Source organism: Camelina sativa, chromosome 12 (genome assembly GCF_000633955.1).
Source record: "Camelina sativa cultivar DH55 chromosome 12, Cs, whole genome shotgun sequence".
Lineage (NCBI taxonomy): Eukaryota > Viridiplantae > Streptophyta > Magnoliopsida > Brassicales > Brassicaceae > Camelina > Camelina sativa.
In genome coordinates, this window is record NC_025696.1 from 28,333,674 (window position 1) to 28,351,425 (window position 17,752).

A 17,752-nucleotide genomic window follows, 5' to 3' on the forward strand; every position below is an offset into this window, starting at 1 on the left:
TCTTTCTCTCATTTATCTGGATCTCTCTTAGCTACCATCTTTTTTTTTTTCTTAAAACCTCCTAAACTTCAACTCTCTCTCTCTAAACCTCCATTTTTCCAAACCTACAACTCTCTCTCTCTCCAAACATCCATCTATCTTATTTCAAAACTCCATATGATCCACCTGTCTCAGAAATTTGCGATTCAAAAGACACATCTAATACATTTCCGGTGGACTAGATCCATGATCCATTGTTTATTGTCTCTCGATGGACCAGATTCAACAACCGGACATGTTTTGTCCACTCTAATTGTGTCCATCGATCTCTTTTGTGGACTAGATCCGCTTGGTTGTATTCTATTTGTCCATCATTACCAAAATAACTTGTCCACCTTGTTGATCGGCTTACGTAGTAAACATGTTGTGCCTCCTGTGGACCCAGATTCAACCCTGACCATGTTTTTATCCATCACAACTTTTTCCTTTTGTCTTTTTAGTGGACCAAATCTGTTTGATTGATGAAACTTGTCCACCACAAATAGTCTCGACATTAAAAAAAAATATTTGTTTATTTGTCTCTTTCTCTAATTCTCTTCCCTTTTTCTAAAACCCATATCTGTTTCCAAAAGTTTGATTTGAAATTAGACCCTCAACTTATGAATTAACACCAAACATAACACAAATGAATCCTACTCTAAACCATCATTAACTATCATTATCGCTTTCTTAACCCCATAAAGCACCCTATAGACCAAACCCTCGGTGCCATTAATGCATTTCCCATCGGCATTAATGTCTCCCTCTCTTTGAATTTCCCTCCTTACGCTTCTCCTCTTTTAAACAAAGGATAAATTCGTCTTTTAACTCCTCCTCAAAAATCCTAAACTGGCATTTCTCACAAAACAAAAACTAGCATTTTTAACAAGTTTTCCCATAAAAATGGCATTCTTAGCCAAATGGATAACCTACAATAAAAATTTTAAATTCCTAGCCATATGACATATGAAATATCTAAAATTTAATTCAAAATTTTTACTTTAAATTGAAATACAAAATTCATTATAACCCAAACGCTCAGATAAACTCATGGTCACACACTCACCTTAACAAGTGACACGAACAATAATTACAACAAGAAAAAACTCTCCTCGCGTATGAAACAGTACAGAAACGTCCTACAACAAGCCACACAGCCAAAAAACAACCTTAAAGCAAACTAGACACAAATATCAGAGAAGAACAGTCCCAAAGATGAAATCCTAAAATAAACCAACCGTTAACTATCAAATCCTTCCGGTGAAAAGATAGCCCTAGACATCAAGAAGCTTCTCACAAAATCTCGTGCCGATCAGAAACTAGACGAGACCACAATATCAGTTGCAATCCCTGATGGTCCCAACTCACGTCCGAGAAAACATGTCCCACGAAAATGCCAATAACTGATGGATTTTACACCCAAATTCACTTCATTAAAAAGGAGAATGACTATGACAGGCTTGGAAATAACTCTATCAAATTTCGTTACCTTTGAATACGATTTGATATGTCGAGACCATTTTCTCCCAAAATCTTATGATTCTGCTTCCTCTTTACTCTCCTTCACACCAAGCTTACTATATTTTCTTGTCTCCTCTCTCTCTTTATCTTGATTCTATGACGATAATAAGGGAAAAATCAAGGAGGCGTCCTAAACTTGTAAACACCCTCTTAGGATTTCTCAAAACCGACTCAAAACCGAGAGAACTTAAATCAAACCAGCAAATTTCAAAAATTAGGAAACCAGGATGTTACAATTCTTCCCACCAACAAGGATTCATCCTCGAATCTGGACACACCGCCATTCATCGACAAAATTCCTCCAACCACCATCACAACGGTTTGCACCATCTAACCATCTAGTCTACCGCAATCAGAAAACCACTGGCCCAAACCACCCTGACCCCATTGGTCAACCCATCCTGACCCCACTGGTCAACACCATCTTGACCTCACTGGTCCACACAATCCTGACCTTATCGGTCAAACAAAGTTCTGACCCCACTGATCAACACTAAACCCAGGAATGAACCACCATCAACCCCGACATCCACATTTAGTCATTATGCTTATTCACACGTCCTAGACTTTATTTGCTCCCAACTCATCCACTTTCAGGTCAAAACCTTTGAGCCATACCAATCTCACTCTCAAAACACCGTCCTCGAGCCATACCATCTCACTCTCGGGTCATCACCCTCGAGATCTTGGTACTAGGGGAACCACCATTTCCTCAGGAGAACCACAATCTCCCAGGAGAACCACCATCTCCTCTGCCACTCTTAGGGCACACCACCCCTCAAGCTATCGGTATACAGGGGAACCACCATCCCCTCAGGAGAACCACCATCTCTTTATGAGTTGTTCAGAATCCACCGTCCCTAGAGCAAACAAGTCTTAACGTCTCTAAGCACTTCCTGACAAGAATTAGCTCCTATGGTCTGCGTAAAACATCGCAATGTCATACTAACCACCATTTACTCATTCCCGAATACCACTATGACCACCACCAGGTCACACCGGAAACACCACCACATCTCAAGATAGTTTCCATACACTTTCCAAATATAGCAAAGCTCTAACTCCCATAAAACTTTCCATTTTAAATTTTTTTTATTTATTAAAACTTTCTATTTATAGAAATCCCTATCTATTTCTTTTTCCACATGACACACAAATCCAAAAAAAGAAAATCCATAATAAATCTCCATCTTAACTTCTTGAAAATCCATTTGCAACACATCCACTTTCACAAATCACCTTTAACGGTATTTCCCGATCCACCTCTTTCCAATACTTTTCAATAGCCAACTTGTAACATCCGCGAACCAATTAATGGGTTTTTGGGATGGGTGTCGATCGACACCAGTAATTTTTGGTTTGACAAGTTTGATTTAATTGTCGGTTTGGTTTAAGGAAACCTTATAACCGGGTTATTTAAGTGGGAGGTCGACGAAAAGGGTTTTGGGGGAAGTGTTTTGTCGCTGTTTAGAGAGAGTTAGAGGGAGAAAAGTGTTCTTTAAGAGTTTGGAGGTTTTTTGGGAGATTCTTCGCTTGGATTGAGAGATCTGTTGTTGTGGAGTGAAGATCTTGTGCTAAGAGCAAAGGAGAGACTACTAAGGGTTGGATTCGTCGTTGTTGGGTCAGAACTTTCTGCAAAAGAGGTGAGTGCATGACCATGGCTGATCTAAGCCTGAGATCTCTTTTGTTTTGCTTGTTCTATGTTGTTTGTGGTGTTTTTCTTGCTTGTGGTTGTTATGTTATGGTTTCCATAGGTTCCTGAAGCTTTTGGGTGAGTTTGGGACGGATTGGAGATGGTTAGAAGCGGAGATTCGATGATCGGCTTCAAGCAGAACGTATCTGCAGAGTCGGTGTTGATCGACACAAGGTAGGAGTCAGTGTCGATTGACACCATTTTGGTGTCGGTCAACACCAAATTGTTTGACGCTTGTTTTCCTGGTTTGTTGTGCTGTTTGTGTTGCTTAACAGTGGAATCTCAGTTGCTTGTGTGTATAGCCTAGTAGATGGGAGGATTGCCTCACTAAGTGTTTGTGATAATACTTACGCATCTCAATTGTTGTTTGCGGTGTGCAGGTATGTGACGCGGAATCATGGCAATGAGGAGGAGGACTATCTAGGGTCTCGGTTAGTGTGTTATGGTTATGTTATTGATGTTGGAACCTTGGATAGAGTTATGCTAGGTTGTTGGATAGAATGGTTAGAAATGTGATTGTATTGATGATATGTTGGTTTTGTATTGTTGGTATGTTTCCGCTGTGCATATTGGTTGTTGTTGGTTTATTGTTGAATTGTGGTTTGGTTAGTTTAATTAAGTACTATGGGATGCTTAATTATATATTGTTATTATTAAAAAAAATGGGTCAGGTTGTTTCACAACTACACTTCCCGCACAAAAGCTAAAAACACTATACAACTAACAACATACAAAACAACTTACCATGGAATCTCATTGAAGGCTCGAAGAGGATGATACTAGGACTCTATACCACATGCAAATTGACTAACTACTCATAATCAATTCCATCACACAACATCATGCAGCAAGCAATAGGAAAATGATTCAACCAATTAAATTCCTAAACCGCTCTAAACCATTCATTAACCCGCCCTAGAACCGTAAGGGCTCTGATACCAAACTGAAACAACCCGACCCGCTTTTTTAATAATAATAATAATATAATTAAATAACCCTTAATATTTACTTACAACCCAACCAATAAACCAACAATAACCCAACATACACAACGAAAGACATATCAAACCAACTCAAATATATTAAAATACAATATCAATCATAACCAATATAAACCAGCAACCTAGCATGCTTCTAAATTAGGTTCCAACATAAGTAATATAGCCAATAATACAACCGAGACCCTAGATAATCCTCCTTCTCATTGCCATAATTCTACGTCACACATGCATTACCTGCACGCACCACAAATACAATGAGATGCGTGAGTATTACCAGAAATACCCATTGAGGCGATCCTCCCATCTACGAGCTATACACACAAGAAAATCAAGAGTACAACCATAAATAAAACATAACAAACCGAACTTGCTTGCCTTTATTCATTGTTCGTAATGTCGTTTGTATACACACGACTTTTAGGGTTACAACACAAGAGATTACAACCGTCATTAACAAGTAATGTACTTTAGCCCAACACAAACAAACCCAACAGATACAGCCCAATACTCCCCCTCACGATGGACGATGAGGATCCGAAATGCTCAACGTGGACATTATAGTCTCAAACTGAACTCAACCAAGCGATTTTGTCAAAATATTGGCAAGTTGATCGGAGGTACCAATATGTTGCGTGACAATGGTTCCATCGGAGACTGCATCACGCATGGCATGACAATCATTCTCAATGTGCTTTGTGCGTTCATGGAAGACGGGATTCGCAGCGATATGAATAGTGGCTTTACTGTCACAGAAGAAACGTGTGGGAGACGTTTGTTCGATGCCCAATTCTTTCAACAACTGACGAAGCCATTTGATTTCGCGAAGTCCTGCAGCCATTGCACGATACTCAGCTTCAGCAGAAGAATGCAAGACTGTCTTTTGTTTCTTTGTCTTCCAAGAAATAGGAGAACCACCAAGCATTACCACAAACGCACTAATTGAACGACGAGTTAAGGGGCGAGACGATGGTTTTAAGGTAAAGGCGTGGCTGCTGCGGGCGTAGCACCAAGATCACCACAATCGGAAATAACATCCAAAGCATACTTGCGTTGAGACAAAAAAAATTCCTTCAGGACCATGACTTACTTCAATCCCAAGAAAGTATTTTAGTTTGCCTAAATCTTTCATAGCAAAACAATGAGACAAATAATCCTTGAATTTCTGAAGTATATAGGCATCATTACCACAAATGAGGAGATCATCTACATAGACCAAGACGCGAAGCTCAATACCTGCACGAGTGTAGGAAAAGAGTAAATAATCATCATAGGACTGAACAAACCCAAACCAAGGCAATGCATCAGAATACTTCTTGAACCAAGAACGAGGTGCTTGTTTAAGGCCGTAAAGTGACTTTTTAAGATGACAAACTTTGTCAGGGTATGAATGACGAAAACCAGGAGGAAGTTTCTTGTAAACCTCTTCTTCTAAATCACCATGGAGGAAGGCATTATTAACATCCATTTGATACACTTCCCATTGTTTAGCAGCAACTAACCGGAGTACGGAGCGAACGGTGGTCATCTTAATCACGGGTGCAAACGTCTCGTTATAATCTTCCCCTTCAACCTGGTGGTTACCGAGTATAACTAGACGATCCTTTTACCTCTCAATCGTTATGTCAGCATAATACTTTGTTTTGTACACCCATTCAAAACCAAGAGCTACTTTACCTTCGGGTAACGTTGTGACATCCCATGTATCCTTGTCTTCAAGTGCCACAACTTCCGTAGTCATCGCATCATTCCATACTTTAATGCGTATTGCCTCTTTGAAATTTTTTGGTTCCTTGGATTGTGTAATAGTGGCTAAGAATGCCCGATGCCCTGGAGAGAATTGTTCATCAAACACATAATCTGTCAAGGAAAGAAGACACATACCTTGGACCGTTTGGGAAGACTCAAATTGTTGAGCGGGTGAAGCGTGATGGGTATCCGCAGTTGTAGACAACACATGATGATTAACAACATAATTACTTAAACAGACGTTTTCTTTTCGTGTTCTTTCACTACGACGTAAAGGAGCAGGTGCAAGAGGCTCATTAACCGGAAGAGCAACCGGAGGTGCAAAGACGTCGACAGCCGGAGACACCTGAGACACAGGTGACGAGGGTGACGAGGGGTCAGCCGGAGTCACGGGAACAACCTCCTTATGATGACTCCCCTCACGGGAACATCCGGTGGCAGAACAGCCTCATTGGGACTCCCCCTCACTCGAGTATCCGGTGGAAGAAGCCAATCTCCATCAACATCACCAGAGTTCAGAGGAACCGACGATAAAGTATCCGTATGTTCAGCATACGGAAAAACCATCTCTTGAAAAAAACATCACGAGAGACAGAAAAAACATTCTTCTCACTGTCATAAACCTTCCACCCTTTCTTGCCAAGAGCATAACCAACAAAGATACAAAGACGACTACGCTCCCCAAACTTATCTTTATCCCGAGAGACGCGATGCACATAACAAGCAGAACCAAACACTCTCAATTGATCATAAGCCGGCTTACATCCATGAAGGACCTCATAATGAGAAATACCTTTGTGTATTGATGATGGTGTGCGATTGATCAGTTAAGCCACAGTAAGAACCGCTTCTCCCCAAAACTTGATCGGAAAATGGGCTTGAAACAGCAAGGCTCGAGCCACATTAAGAATATGTCTATGCTTGCGTTTGACTCTTCCATTCTGTTGTGGAGTACCAACACAAAAATTCTGATATAGAATGCCTTGTTCCCGAAAATGCAAAGAGAGACACATGAACTCCATACCGTTATCGCTACGCACCATTTTGACAGTTTTACCAAACTTTTTTTCAGCATATGCGAGAAATTTTATTAAAATGCCACGAACCCCTGATTTCTCCAACATTAAGAAGGTCCAAACGGCTCTTGAAAAATCATCAACAATAGTTAAAAAATAAACTCCTCCACAAAAAGCCAGAACCCGATAGGGTCCCCAAACATCGCAATGAATCAATGATAAACAGTCGTCTGCTTTATTAAAACTATCATTAAAAATTTCTCTTGTCTGCTTGGCTCTAAAACAAACGTCACAAAAACTAGAGCCAGCCAATTTATTTTAACTAGAAAACATAGGTAAATCGGAAAGTACAGGAAACGAAGGATGCCCGAGACGTCGACGCCACAATGTGTCGTCAACAGTAGCTTTCACACTCTGTATCTTAGCTGAAACAACCTCTTTCAAGTAGTAAACCCCATCACGCTCTTCACCGCTTCCAATCAAAGTCTTCGAAGAACGGTCCTGCAAACCGCAAAATTCATCACTAAACCACGCATCACACTTTGTTTGCTTTAGAATTTTTGAAACAGAAATCAATGTGCAATTCAAACTTGGCACATAAAGGACATTTTCTAAAGAGACTGTGCTTGACAGCGGCAAACTTCCAACACACAAGGCAAAAGTTTTGCTTCCATCCGCAAAACCAACATAACAAGGAGAAATTTTTTGCAATGTGTTGAAGGGAAGAGAGATTTCCTGTCATATGATGAGAAGCTCCTGTATCAAGAATAATATCACCTAGAGCTTTCTTACCAGATAATCAATCACCACCACCAGTCCCTTGCTTTTCTTTGCTTGTTTTTTCATCAAGCAACTCCTGCAACAACTTCAGCTGATATTGTGAAAACTCAGGAAAGACCGACTGATTGGAAATAGTAGCATGGGCTGTGACCACTCCTCGACTACGGCCTGCTCCAGATCCTCTTCCTCTCAGTCCCCTTCCATTGCCTCGACCTTGCGAACGCTCTTCCCACCAGTCAGGGAAGGCACCAAGCTGCCAACAATCATGTTTGTCATGCCCTGTTCTCCCACAGTGAGAACAGAGTGACCTGCTTCCGGGTTTTAGAATGGAAGAGGAGCCAAGCTTATGACTTCCTTGATGATCAGACCGTCCTAAATACGCAACCGATTCAATCAATGCGTCTTTGACTAACGAAGGCTCATGGGATTCACGTCGAGCCACGAAACCGACGGCATCACGTAGCTGTTCACGACCACGAGCAGAGGACAACCGTTGTTCTTCGCAGATAACCTTCGAATATGCTTCACCAAGAGAAGGCAAGGGTGTTGTGCCAACCAAGTTCGTACATAACCCTCCAAACCGTGCATCATCAAGTCCTAACAAGAACTGATGAAGCTTCTCTTTCTCTGTTTCTTTGGCAAACTTGGCTGTTACACCACACGAACACCCACCGCAAGAACACACCGGAGGAGGACAATAAGTGCGCACATCATCCCACAAAGTACACAATTTTCCATAGTAGTCTAAAACACTCTGCCCATCTTGTCTACACGAAGCAAGGTGAGCCTTGATCTGATGGACACGAACTTCGTTTCCAACAGAGAAACGCTGCTTCAAATCCTCCTACAATTGATGTGCATTAGAGACAAAGGTCACGGTGGACTTCACCTTTGATGCAATCAACGAACGGATCCACCCCACAATCATTAAGTTAACTGTCTTCCAGTTTTCTTGATCAGGATCATCGAGAAGAGGTTGCGGAATCGTTCCATTGATGAAGCCTCTCTTCCACTTTGCTTGAAGAGCGTTCAACATCTCTTCTGGCCACTCGTTGTAGTTATCTCCATTCAAAGTAACAGAGGAGATAGACGTTTCGGGATTGTCAGAACTTGACAACAAATACGGCGACACCGCCACCGTCTTTTGCGAAACAAGAGCAGCTGCTTTACTTTCGTCACATGACATCTCCGAACAACACCAACTTCTCAACTAGAGAAAAGACAAATATCGAAACTATCGATTAACAAAGAAGAAGTACAATTTAGGATTGAGAAATTTTGATCTTAAGCTCTGATACCATGTAGAATTGGATATCGAACTTGCTTGCCTTTATTCATTGTTCGTAATGTCGTTTATATAAACACGACTTCTAGAATTACAACACAAGAGATTACAACCGCCATTAACAAGTAATGGACTTTAGCCCAACACAAACAAACCCCAGATACAGCCCAATAGTTACCTATGTCCTCGTTAATGTCTTCATATTTAGAATCTTCAATATGTTCTTTAATACTTCATCCGTTTTTTATTAATCCTATTTCTAAAAAGAAAATTGTTTTAAAAGATGTTTTTAAAAAGTTTTAATATGTGCAAAAAATCTAAAAATGGGATCAAATAGGAATAGAGGAAGTAGTGCAGCTTACGGATTCATCATCTTTCAGTTCCATAGAATCTGCTGCATTTTTCAACTCTGAATCAAGTTCTCTGTTGAGTTATTACAGATAGTTTTTGTACAACTTTGTCGTTAACTTGAGCTTGTCCTTTACACTAACAGGAAGCGCACTGCTATAGTATTGTTTTATAGCCTTACGAATGAGATAACATAATTCGATTAGGACGAGAATCCGTTATCCATATGTATATCTACAACATATTTTCTTTTTGTTATTTTTAAGAGAGGGAGTGCCGGAGTGGAGAAAAGGTTAGCCAAGCCGGCCGATAGGCTAAAATACCTATCAAACCCATCGTTGTTCAATATATATGCACTTGTCAAATAAAAGAGAGACTGATCATGTAGGCAAGGACGATAAGCTTGAACAAACTTATGTTAAATAGATGATTCGGTCTTCTAACGGAGAGTGTTGACACACACACACACACCAAAAAGAAAGAAAAAGTCGTTCCGTTTCATTATAAAAAAAAATCAAATTATACTTATCTTTGATTAGTTTATTGTACAATTTTTTCTTCGGTCAATTTTTTCTTTGTATACGAGCTTGTCCATAACCAATCCATTATATTTTGGATATGAATGGACCATAGACAACCTGCCTATTTTAAAAGCTCTACCTCAGTTTTCTGATATGGATGGACCATAAACAACCCCGTCTATTTTAAAAACTTTACCTCGTTTAATAAATAAAAGATGAGAATTCAAGATATCCATCGCGGTCATGAAATCTACCAAGTCACCTTTTATGATTTGTTTCAAGAAATAAATACGTTTTAATGATTTGGTTTACTTTTTTTTTTGTTGGAACAATTTATTCACGTCAACGAGGAAAATATTCTCTAACAGTCTTGGCGTCCTCAACTAACTTTCAAATTCCAACGTACGAGGTTTGGTCTTACTTATATCATGAATGTATGATTTATAAAATTCGTTGTTAACTGTTACTGATTTCAGATTACAATGCGAACTCTAACATTTGTCTATGTAATTAATATACGTAAGTAAGAGACACAAGAGCCTAACCTGACAAGACCTCATTCTCTTTTAAAAATCTTTCAAGCAGTGATGCGGAGAATCAAGGCTGTAACAGCTGTATTATTATCTTGATTGACCGTAATTGTTGATTTAAAGTGTCATTTTGACATAATTCACACAAATTTTTTTAAACAATTATACATATTTGTCCCTATTTAATAAGTGATTAATGGTTTAAATTCAATAAAAATGAGTTTCGGGTTAAAGGATAAATTAGAAAATTTAATGCAAAAAAACACATTAGAATAGTAAAGCGATAGTCTTTGTGAAACAAATAAAAATCTTTACAATAACACTCTTTGTAAACAAAGTGAGTATTTAGTTTTTGGTGGAAAGCATGCAAAGATTATATTATACTCTCATTTTATCATTTTAGATTTTCTTTTCACATATTATAAACTGTATATAAATTTAGTTCTACCAAATATGTTACAAAATGTCCTGAGTATATATCATATTTTAAAGCAAAAAAAAAGTATATACCATTATTAGAAAGATGCCAAGAAAAATGATATAATCTAGATTTTGACAAAGTTAAATTATACTCCCATACAGAAAAGTCTTTTTTAGACAACAATATAGGGTAGTCTGTATTTTCCATTCTAAAAGTTGGGATTGAATTTTTGTGGAGTATCCCAAATTGGAAAAAGAAAAACCCAAGAGTTAAATTTCACAGCTGCCTAACAATCCACTAGTTACCACTTCAATTTTATTTGTATTTTGATTAAATAGTAGTATTATTTTTTTCTATACCAAAATATGTATGAATGAAGTACACAATATAGACACATAAAAATTAAACTAATAGTGGATTTAATTTGATCACATTAAAGAAATAACCAAATAAGTTTCTATAATTTGCTTATCAACTGATCATCCTTACTTTTACAGCAACAAAAAGAAAAAAAAAGTACAAAAGCTACAAGCAAATATAGAGAAAAAAAATCGGTTGTATTCATATTCTTATTCTTGTTCATTATAATCTAATAATCGATGACTAATTACTTCTTAGAAGCTAATCATATAAGATATTCAGAGGCAATACCCACTAGTAAAATCCATCATAGTGAGTGAACTGAGCTCGAAGTCATCTTCAAGAACCCAAAAAGTGTCGAATAGATTGGGAACCGTCGTTGCAACTTCTACGTCAGTTGGTAATGAGTGGACCGGTTTTGGTTTTGGCTTGAGTTTAGACTCGTCAACTAGAGTGTCGAATCTTACAGTTGAAACTTTTTCTCCGGGGATCTCTTGATGATTAGAGGAAGTTGTGGTTATGAGGGCCAAAGATGGTGGAGACTCTGCCTCGCAAGCGGGTTTGGCCCCAGATGAATGGTCTCCAAGACCAAGTTTCTTGCTGAGATGAGTGTTCCAGTAATTCTTTACTTGGTTGTCTGTTCTTCCCGGAACTCTTTTAGCTATCAACGACCATCTAAATATTTTTAAAAAGTAGGTATCAATTATTATGTTTATTTGTGGTTACACTTCTTCAATAATAACAAAAAGTAAATACATATAACATTGCATATCAGGATTTCGAATGTTTTCTGTGGCAAAACTTTTGAAACAAGCAATTTTGTAAATCGGAGTAATTTCTATACCGAGGTGGGAGTTAATGCCTATGGTCCTACAATAGAGCATGTGTGTAATACATGTAGCAAGATCATGTGTTGATATGTTGTAGATGTTACATAAGACAGGTATCTATGCAGATGATCCATAAATGGCTACAATTATGAGTCATTGTAAAGTTCGAGAAACATATTTTTTGAATAAAAAGCTATATATAAATAAATGGCCGAAAAAACAAAAGGACAGATATAAGATTTTTGATTCAAATTCACGATCCGTTTCTTTCGACTATACGTATTTGAATAACCATTGTATGATTGTGGACGTCTGTGTAAGTAGATTAATAAGGTACACTTATATTATATAACCTAATTGATATGTATATGAATCAATCTGATATATCATATATGAGTTATATATAAGTGATATACGTAGCTAACAAGATGTGAACATTTAAACAATTTAGAAATTACCGTGAATTAAGGATCGAACACGAAGTATATTACATATAAATTAGATATATGTTATATATACCTTGCTAGCTGTACATTTAAACAATTTAGCGTGAATTAAGCACAGATCTCACACACATATAATTAATTGAATTGTATAGAAGAAAATAGAGCAAGATAATCCCTGGATATATAGATTAAAAGGAAAAATAAAAAACCTGTTGCCGAGGAGCTTGTGGAGTCTGATGATGAGATCTTCTTCTTGGTCAGTGAAATTGCCTCTGTTTACGGTAGGGCTTAAGTAGTTCATCCATCTCAACCTACAGCTCTTCCCACATCTCTTGAGCCCTAGTTATCATCCAACAGTTTTAAATTCGATCTTTAGTACTATTCTTTTCTTGCATCAAGAAACAAGATAGAAGAAGCGATAAAGAGAGAGAGAGAGAGAGAGAGAGAGAGAGAGAGAGAGTAAAAGACCAGTTTTCTTGGCGATGCGGTTCCAGTGGCCTTGGCCGTGAGTTCGGACATAATCCATGAGGATCTTGTCTTCTTCCACTGTCCATAAACCTTTCTTGTATTCTTGCTCTTTTCCATCTCTTGTCATTCTCATCCTTTTTCACTTTTCTTGATCCCGATGAGAGAGAGAGGGAAGAGAGAGAGGGAAGGTGGCTGAGTCGGTGATGCATGATTAGTCGAGCCTGGCTCTATTTATATATATTTATAATTCCATGTGACGTGTATAATAAATTGTTCTGTATATACGTATATATAGAAGGCATGTTTGTATGCTGCTCTCTCTTAAAAGTCTGTATATGGTAAAGTCTACATTCTTTTTACCAATAAGTCAACCTAACGAATTAAATTGATTTACCCATTTTAACGGATGTAGATTTATATTCACATTTTTCCATACATAAAATTCATAAAATATAACAGTATCATAAAGTATGTTTAGTTATGGTGAAGTAAAAGATATATGTAAAAAAATCAGCGGCCAATAGCTACGAAAATCATGTTGCTAACTAGTTTGCGACAACTGGAAATAAAGATGAATCAGCCGCTGAGCACAGAGAGAGTTTGAAGAGTTCTAAACTTGATGAGATAATTGTAATATGTATTGTAAACTATACTACAACAAGTTAGAAGGGATTGTATATCTCATAAGGTTATATATATGTAGATTAATTGAAAACGGTTTAGTATGTTTCTAGCCACCCATATATAATTTCTTATAAGATAGGTTCGGGAGATCAAATATTATTTAAAGAGATAATCTACAGAAAAATGTATAGTTTGAGTTATATAATCTGACTGAAGTCTAAAAAAGAGTTATACGTAAAAGTAAAACTAAAAAGACATGCAAAGAATATACCACGTACGTCCATAATAAATTTTGCTCTTATTTCACAATTCCTTTGAAATTATAAAATCCCGATATTGGAGAGTAGTTTATCCTCTTGTTGTCTAGCAAGAAAGAACAAAGTTGAACTTTTAATTACAAAAAAAAAAGGAAATAAAAACGGAGCATACTGGAGAAATGATACTTCATATGCTGAGTTTTCAGCTGTTTTGTTCGTTATTTAAAATATATTTTACCCAAACTATGATAAATCGAATGCAAGTATTATTATATACACAAAAATCATATTTGATTCGTTTTAAAGAAAGGGGTTGAAATAAAATATGAAATGTAGTTATAACCGAATTTACCAATATCGTATAAAGTATGTAGAACTGTAATAAAATTTGTGTAGGTAGACATGTGTTGTGTACATCCCAACTAACAAGTTAAGTGGAAGTGAAAATTGAAGGAAATAAAAAGAGGAAGAAAGGTAATTACTATTGGACATAAATAATGCTCCCTTGGGGTAGACACACTAGACAGATGCTAGCAATCTTTTAAACTTTTTATATTAGTACCAAACATAGTAGATCTTCTGCTCATCCAGCTAAGCTATATGTGTAGCTATATTTTATGTGTGTATTATATGTTCAAAGTTCAAACATATTGAGTATTATTTTTTTCTCGACTCCCAATGTAGGGACAACTCCTTTGAATTCGATATATGAATTATTTAGTTCTGATAAACGACCAAACCTGTCCAATTTACATTAATTTGTTTTTTTATATAGTTGAATAAACTTGTTTAACCCCAGGATCAGATTTGTGGATTCTGTTAGTAATGCCTAATATTGTCTAAACGTAGTTAATATTCCCTTCAACTGAAATTTTGCAAACAAGATTTTTCTAAAACTAGACTATATATAAAATTAGACATCCTTGATAAAAAAAAATGAAATTAAACTCTGGACAGTATTATATCATGACACTAAATATATTATTATTATGTAGTGCATATGAATTATGTATGTATATAGATTATAGCTTCCACTTGATTTAGCCTACTTTTATTAGATTTAATGGATAATTAATTATGGGACCTATAAACCTTTTAATTCCTAACCTTACATTCAAATCATCCCAACTAGTTGATGTTGATCATCTAATCTATTAACTACACTAACATCCATACATTGTATTGGTAAAGCCCTAGAGATTAATAAAATACTACCTCTGTTCTTAAAAGAAGGCTTTTTTTTTGTGGACTTTATCTTGTTTCAAAAAATTGATTTCTACACATTTTTAAATAATTAATGTAAATAATTTGTAAACTTCACAAAGTAATCATTGAAAATATTTGAGTTTTATAGAATATAATTTTTTATAGTTTTGATGAGAGAATAATGTATTTATGATTAGTACTTATTATTTATTAATTTATGTGAAAAAGTCCTAAATATCAGATCTTTAAAAACAAATGGAGTAAGTAACATAGATAATTGTTTTAAATCTTTAGCATGTTATAATGAAAGCTTTTAAAAAAATTAAACTAGTACTATTTTGCAAATTGTATTAAAATGAGAAATTTGTAAGGAAATAAATATAAACTTTAAAATATAGGATAAATCATGTTACTCATGTAATACTATTGTACAAAACAATCATAGTAAGATATATATATATTTTTCAATAAAAGAAATATTGAGAAACATTAGCTAAGATGCACAAATTAGAAACTACTCTTCATATAAAATGTTATTACATCTCATATCATCATGCCATGCCATTCACTTATTATACTACTCTACTTTATTAGGTTATTATAGAATGATTTCATAAATAAATTTCCATTAACATTTCATAGTTTCTTTTATATAATTTCCCATAAATCATCATAAATATTTTATGTTATATATTTTCTTTTTTTGTTCACCATTTTTTTGTGTACTTTCAAGTTGTTTAAATAAATAAACTCAGATTACTCATCTGCAATATCTCAAATTCTAAAAAACGGTAATAAAACTAAAAAGGGTTAACAGAACATAGTCTTTACATAAGATACTTCTAATGATTTATGGGAGATTGATAATAAAATTATGAAGTATTTATGGAATTTTCGTTTATATTACCAAAGTAGACATAATTGTATTCTGCAACACTTTCAAAGAGAACTATGCATTAAGAATATTAGTATTGAGTTAGTAAGGATGGAATACGAAATATATTTTTTTTGATGTATGGGAAATACTAATCAAAACTGTTTTTTAAAATCCATCAACCGGTGTTGCATGCATATTATCAGTTGTTGGATGAAGAGTACACAAGCCGAAAGTGTTTTTTTTTTTAGAGAAATGTTAAACCAAAGATCCAAAATTTCAAGATTAGTAAATAACATTTAAAAAAATTTTCTCTGACACGGTTCTCAATGGAGAATTGCTGGTTCTCTTATGGTCGTGCTTCTGCCCTGAATCCAAGGCTTACCACCGCTGGTGGTTCCCTTCCTCCACCGCTACTCCCTCCAGATCCCCCCGACCTTTCCTCTCTGTGTATCCTTACCAACTTCCTCCCCCTCTCCCCTGCTGTTGTAAAGACTACGAGAAAGACTTCGCCGCAAACTGCCAAATCCCAAAGGCCTGCTATGATTGTCTCGACCCCATCTGGTACTACTGAAATTACCCAAACTATCTCCTTTGTCCCTGATGTGGAAATGCACCTGGCAGATGAGAACTCAACTGCTTTGACTCCCTCAGATCCATCAACCCCTAGATCTGGATCTACTGTAGCTTTGTATCCCGCTGGAAATGAACAATTCACAGTACTTGTTCCCAAAACTTCTTCCCCGCTTATCACCAACAAAGTTTCTACTTCCCATACTACTCTCAACTCGAACCTACGAGCCAAGGCAACCGTCTTGACCCCATCCAATCCTCCACCTCCTCTGCAGCCTATTACCCAAATCCAACAGAACCAGCCTCAAACCTTTCCTCCTACCCCTGTCACTGTCCCCACTGCTCCTCTTCAGGACAAGCCTCCAACCTTGGTTGACAAAATGAGAAAATCTACAGACAGATCTCTTCGAAGACTTGCTCCAGCTACCTATACTGAATCTAGTCGGCCAACAATTCACATCTCGGATGATGTCTTCCAGCGTGGTGCCGAGTTGCACAAGGACTTTATTCTCTGTTTTTTCAATGGTCGACCCCCGCTGTTCCACAAAATCCAAAGTGTCCTCAACCATATGTGGGGCAAGGGCCAAAAACTAGAGATTCATGTTAATCATCATTCAAACTCTGTGCTAGTGCGTATCCCCAATGACTACATAAGAGCAAAGGTACTAGAGAAATGTATCTGGTACATAGGCGACTCCATGTTTCATACTGCTCCCTGGTCACCGCACTATTCTTCAGCTACACCCCCGCTTGATTCTATCCCCATCTGGATCCACATGCGGGACATCCCCCTAGACCTGCGAACCACGAAAGACATTAGTCTTATTGCTGGTTTAGTAGGTGAACCAAAAGAAACAGATGATTTCACGATTAATCTGGTAAGTTAAAAGGCTTGCTCATGCTAAGGTGCTAGTTGATCTAACAAAGAAACTGCCAGGTATTGTAGAATTCACCCGTGACAATGGTCAAATAGTGGAAGTGGGTATTGAATACCCTTGGTTACCTCCTACATGCACCCACTGCCACGAACTTGGTCATATTGCAAAAAACTGCCTCCATCTTCCTCCACCAGGCTCTGCTCCCGTAGAGGCTCGCCCCAATGTAAAGAAAACTGGAAAAGAAAAAGACAAAGGCAACGCGATTGCTCAGTCGAGTGCACAGTCTACCTGGATAGCAAAGAACTCTACTGCTGGAAAGAAAGACACCCTTACCACCACCTCTACTTCTTCCCCAA

General features: G+C 37.1%; 1 protein-coding gene across 1 annotated transcript; it reads right to left on the reverse strand.

Moving 5' to 3' along the window:
- LOC104732797 (transcription factor MYB23) lies at positions 11,322–13,187 on the reverse strand. The gene is made up of 3 exons (XM_010452379.2): positions 12,985–13,187; positions 12,726–12,855; positions 11,322–11,915 (listed from the first exon to the last, which is right to left on the reverse strand). The coding sequence occupies exons 1-3, from the start codon at positions 13,115–13,117 to the stop codon at positions 11,519–11,521; spliced, it is 660 nt and encodes a 219-aa protein (XP_010450681.1). The 5' UTR covers positions 13,118–13,187; the 3' UTR covers positions 11,322–11,518.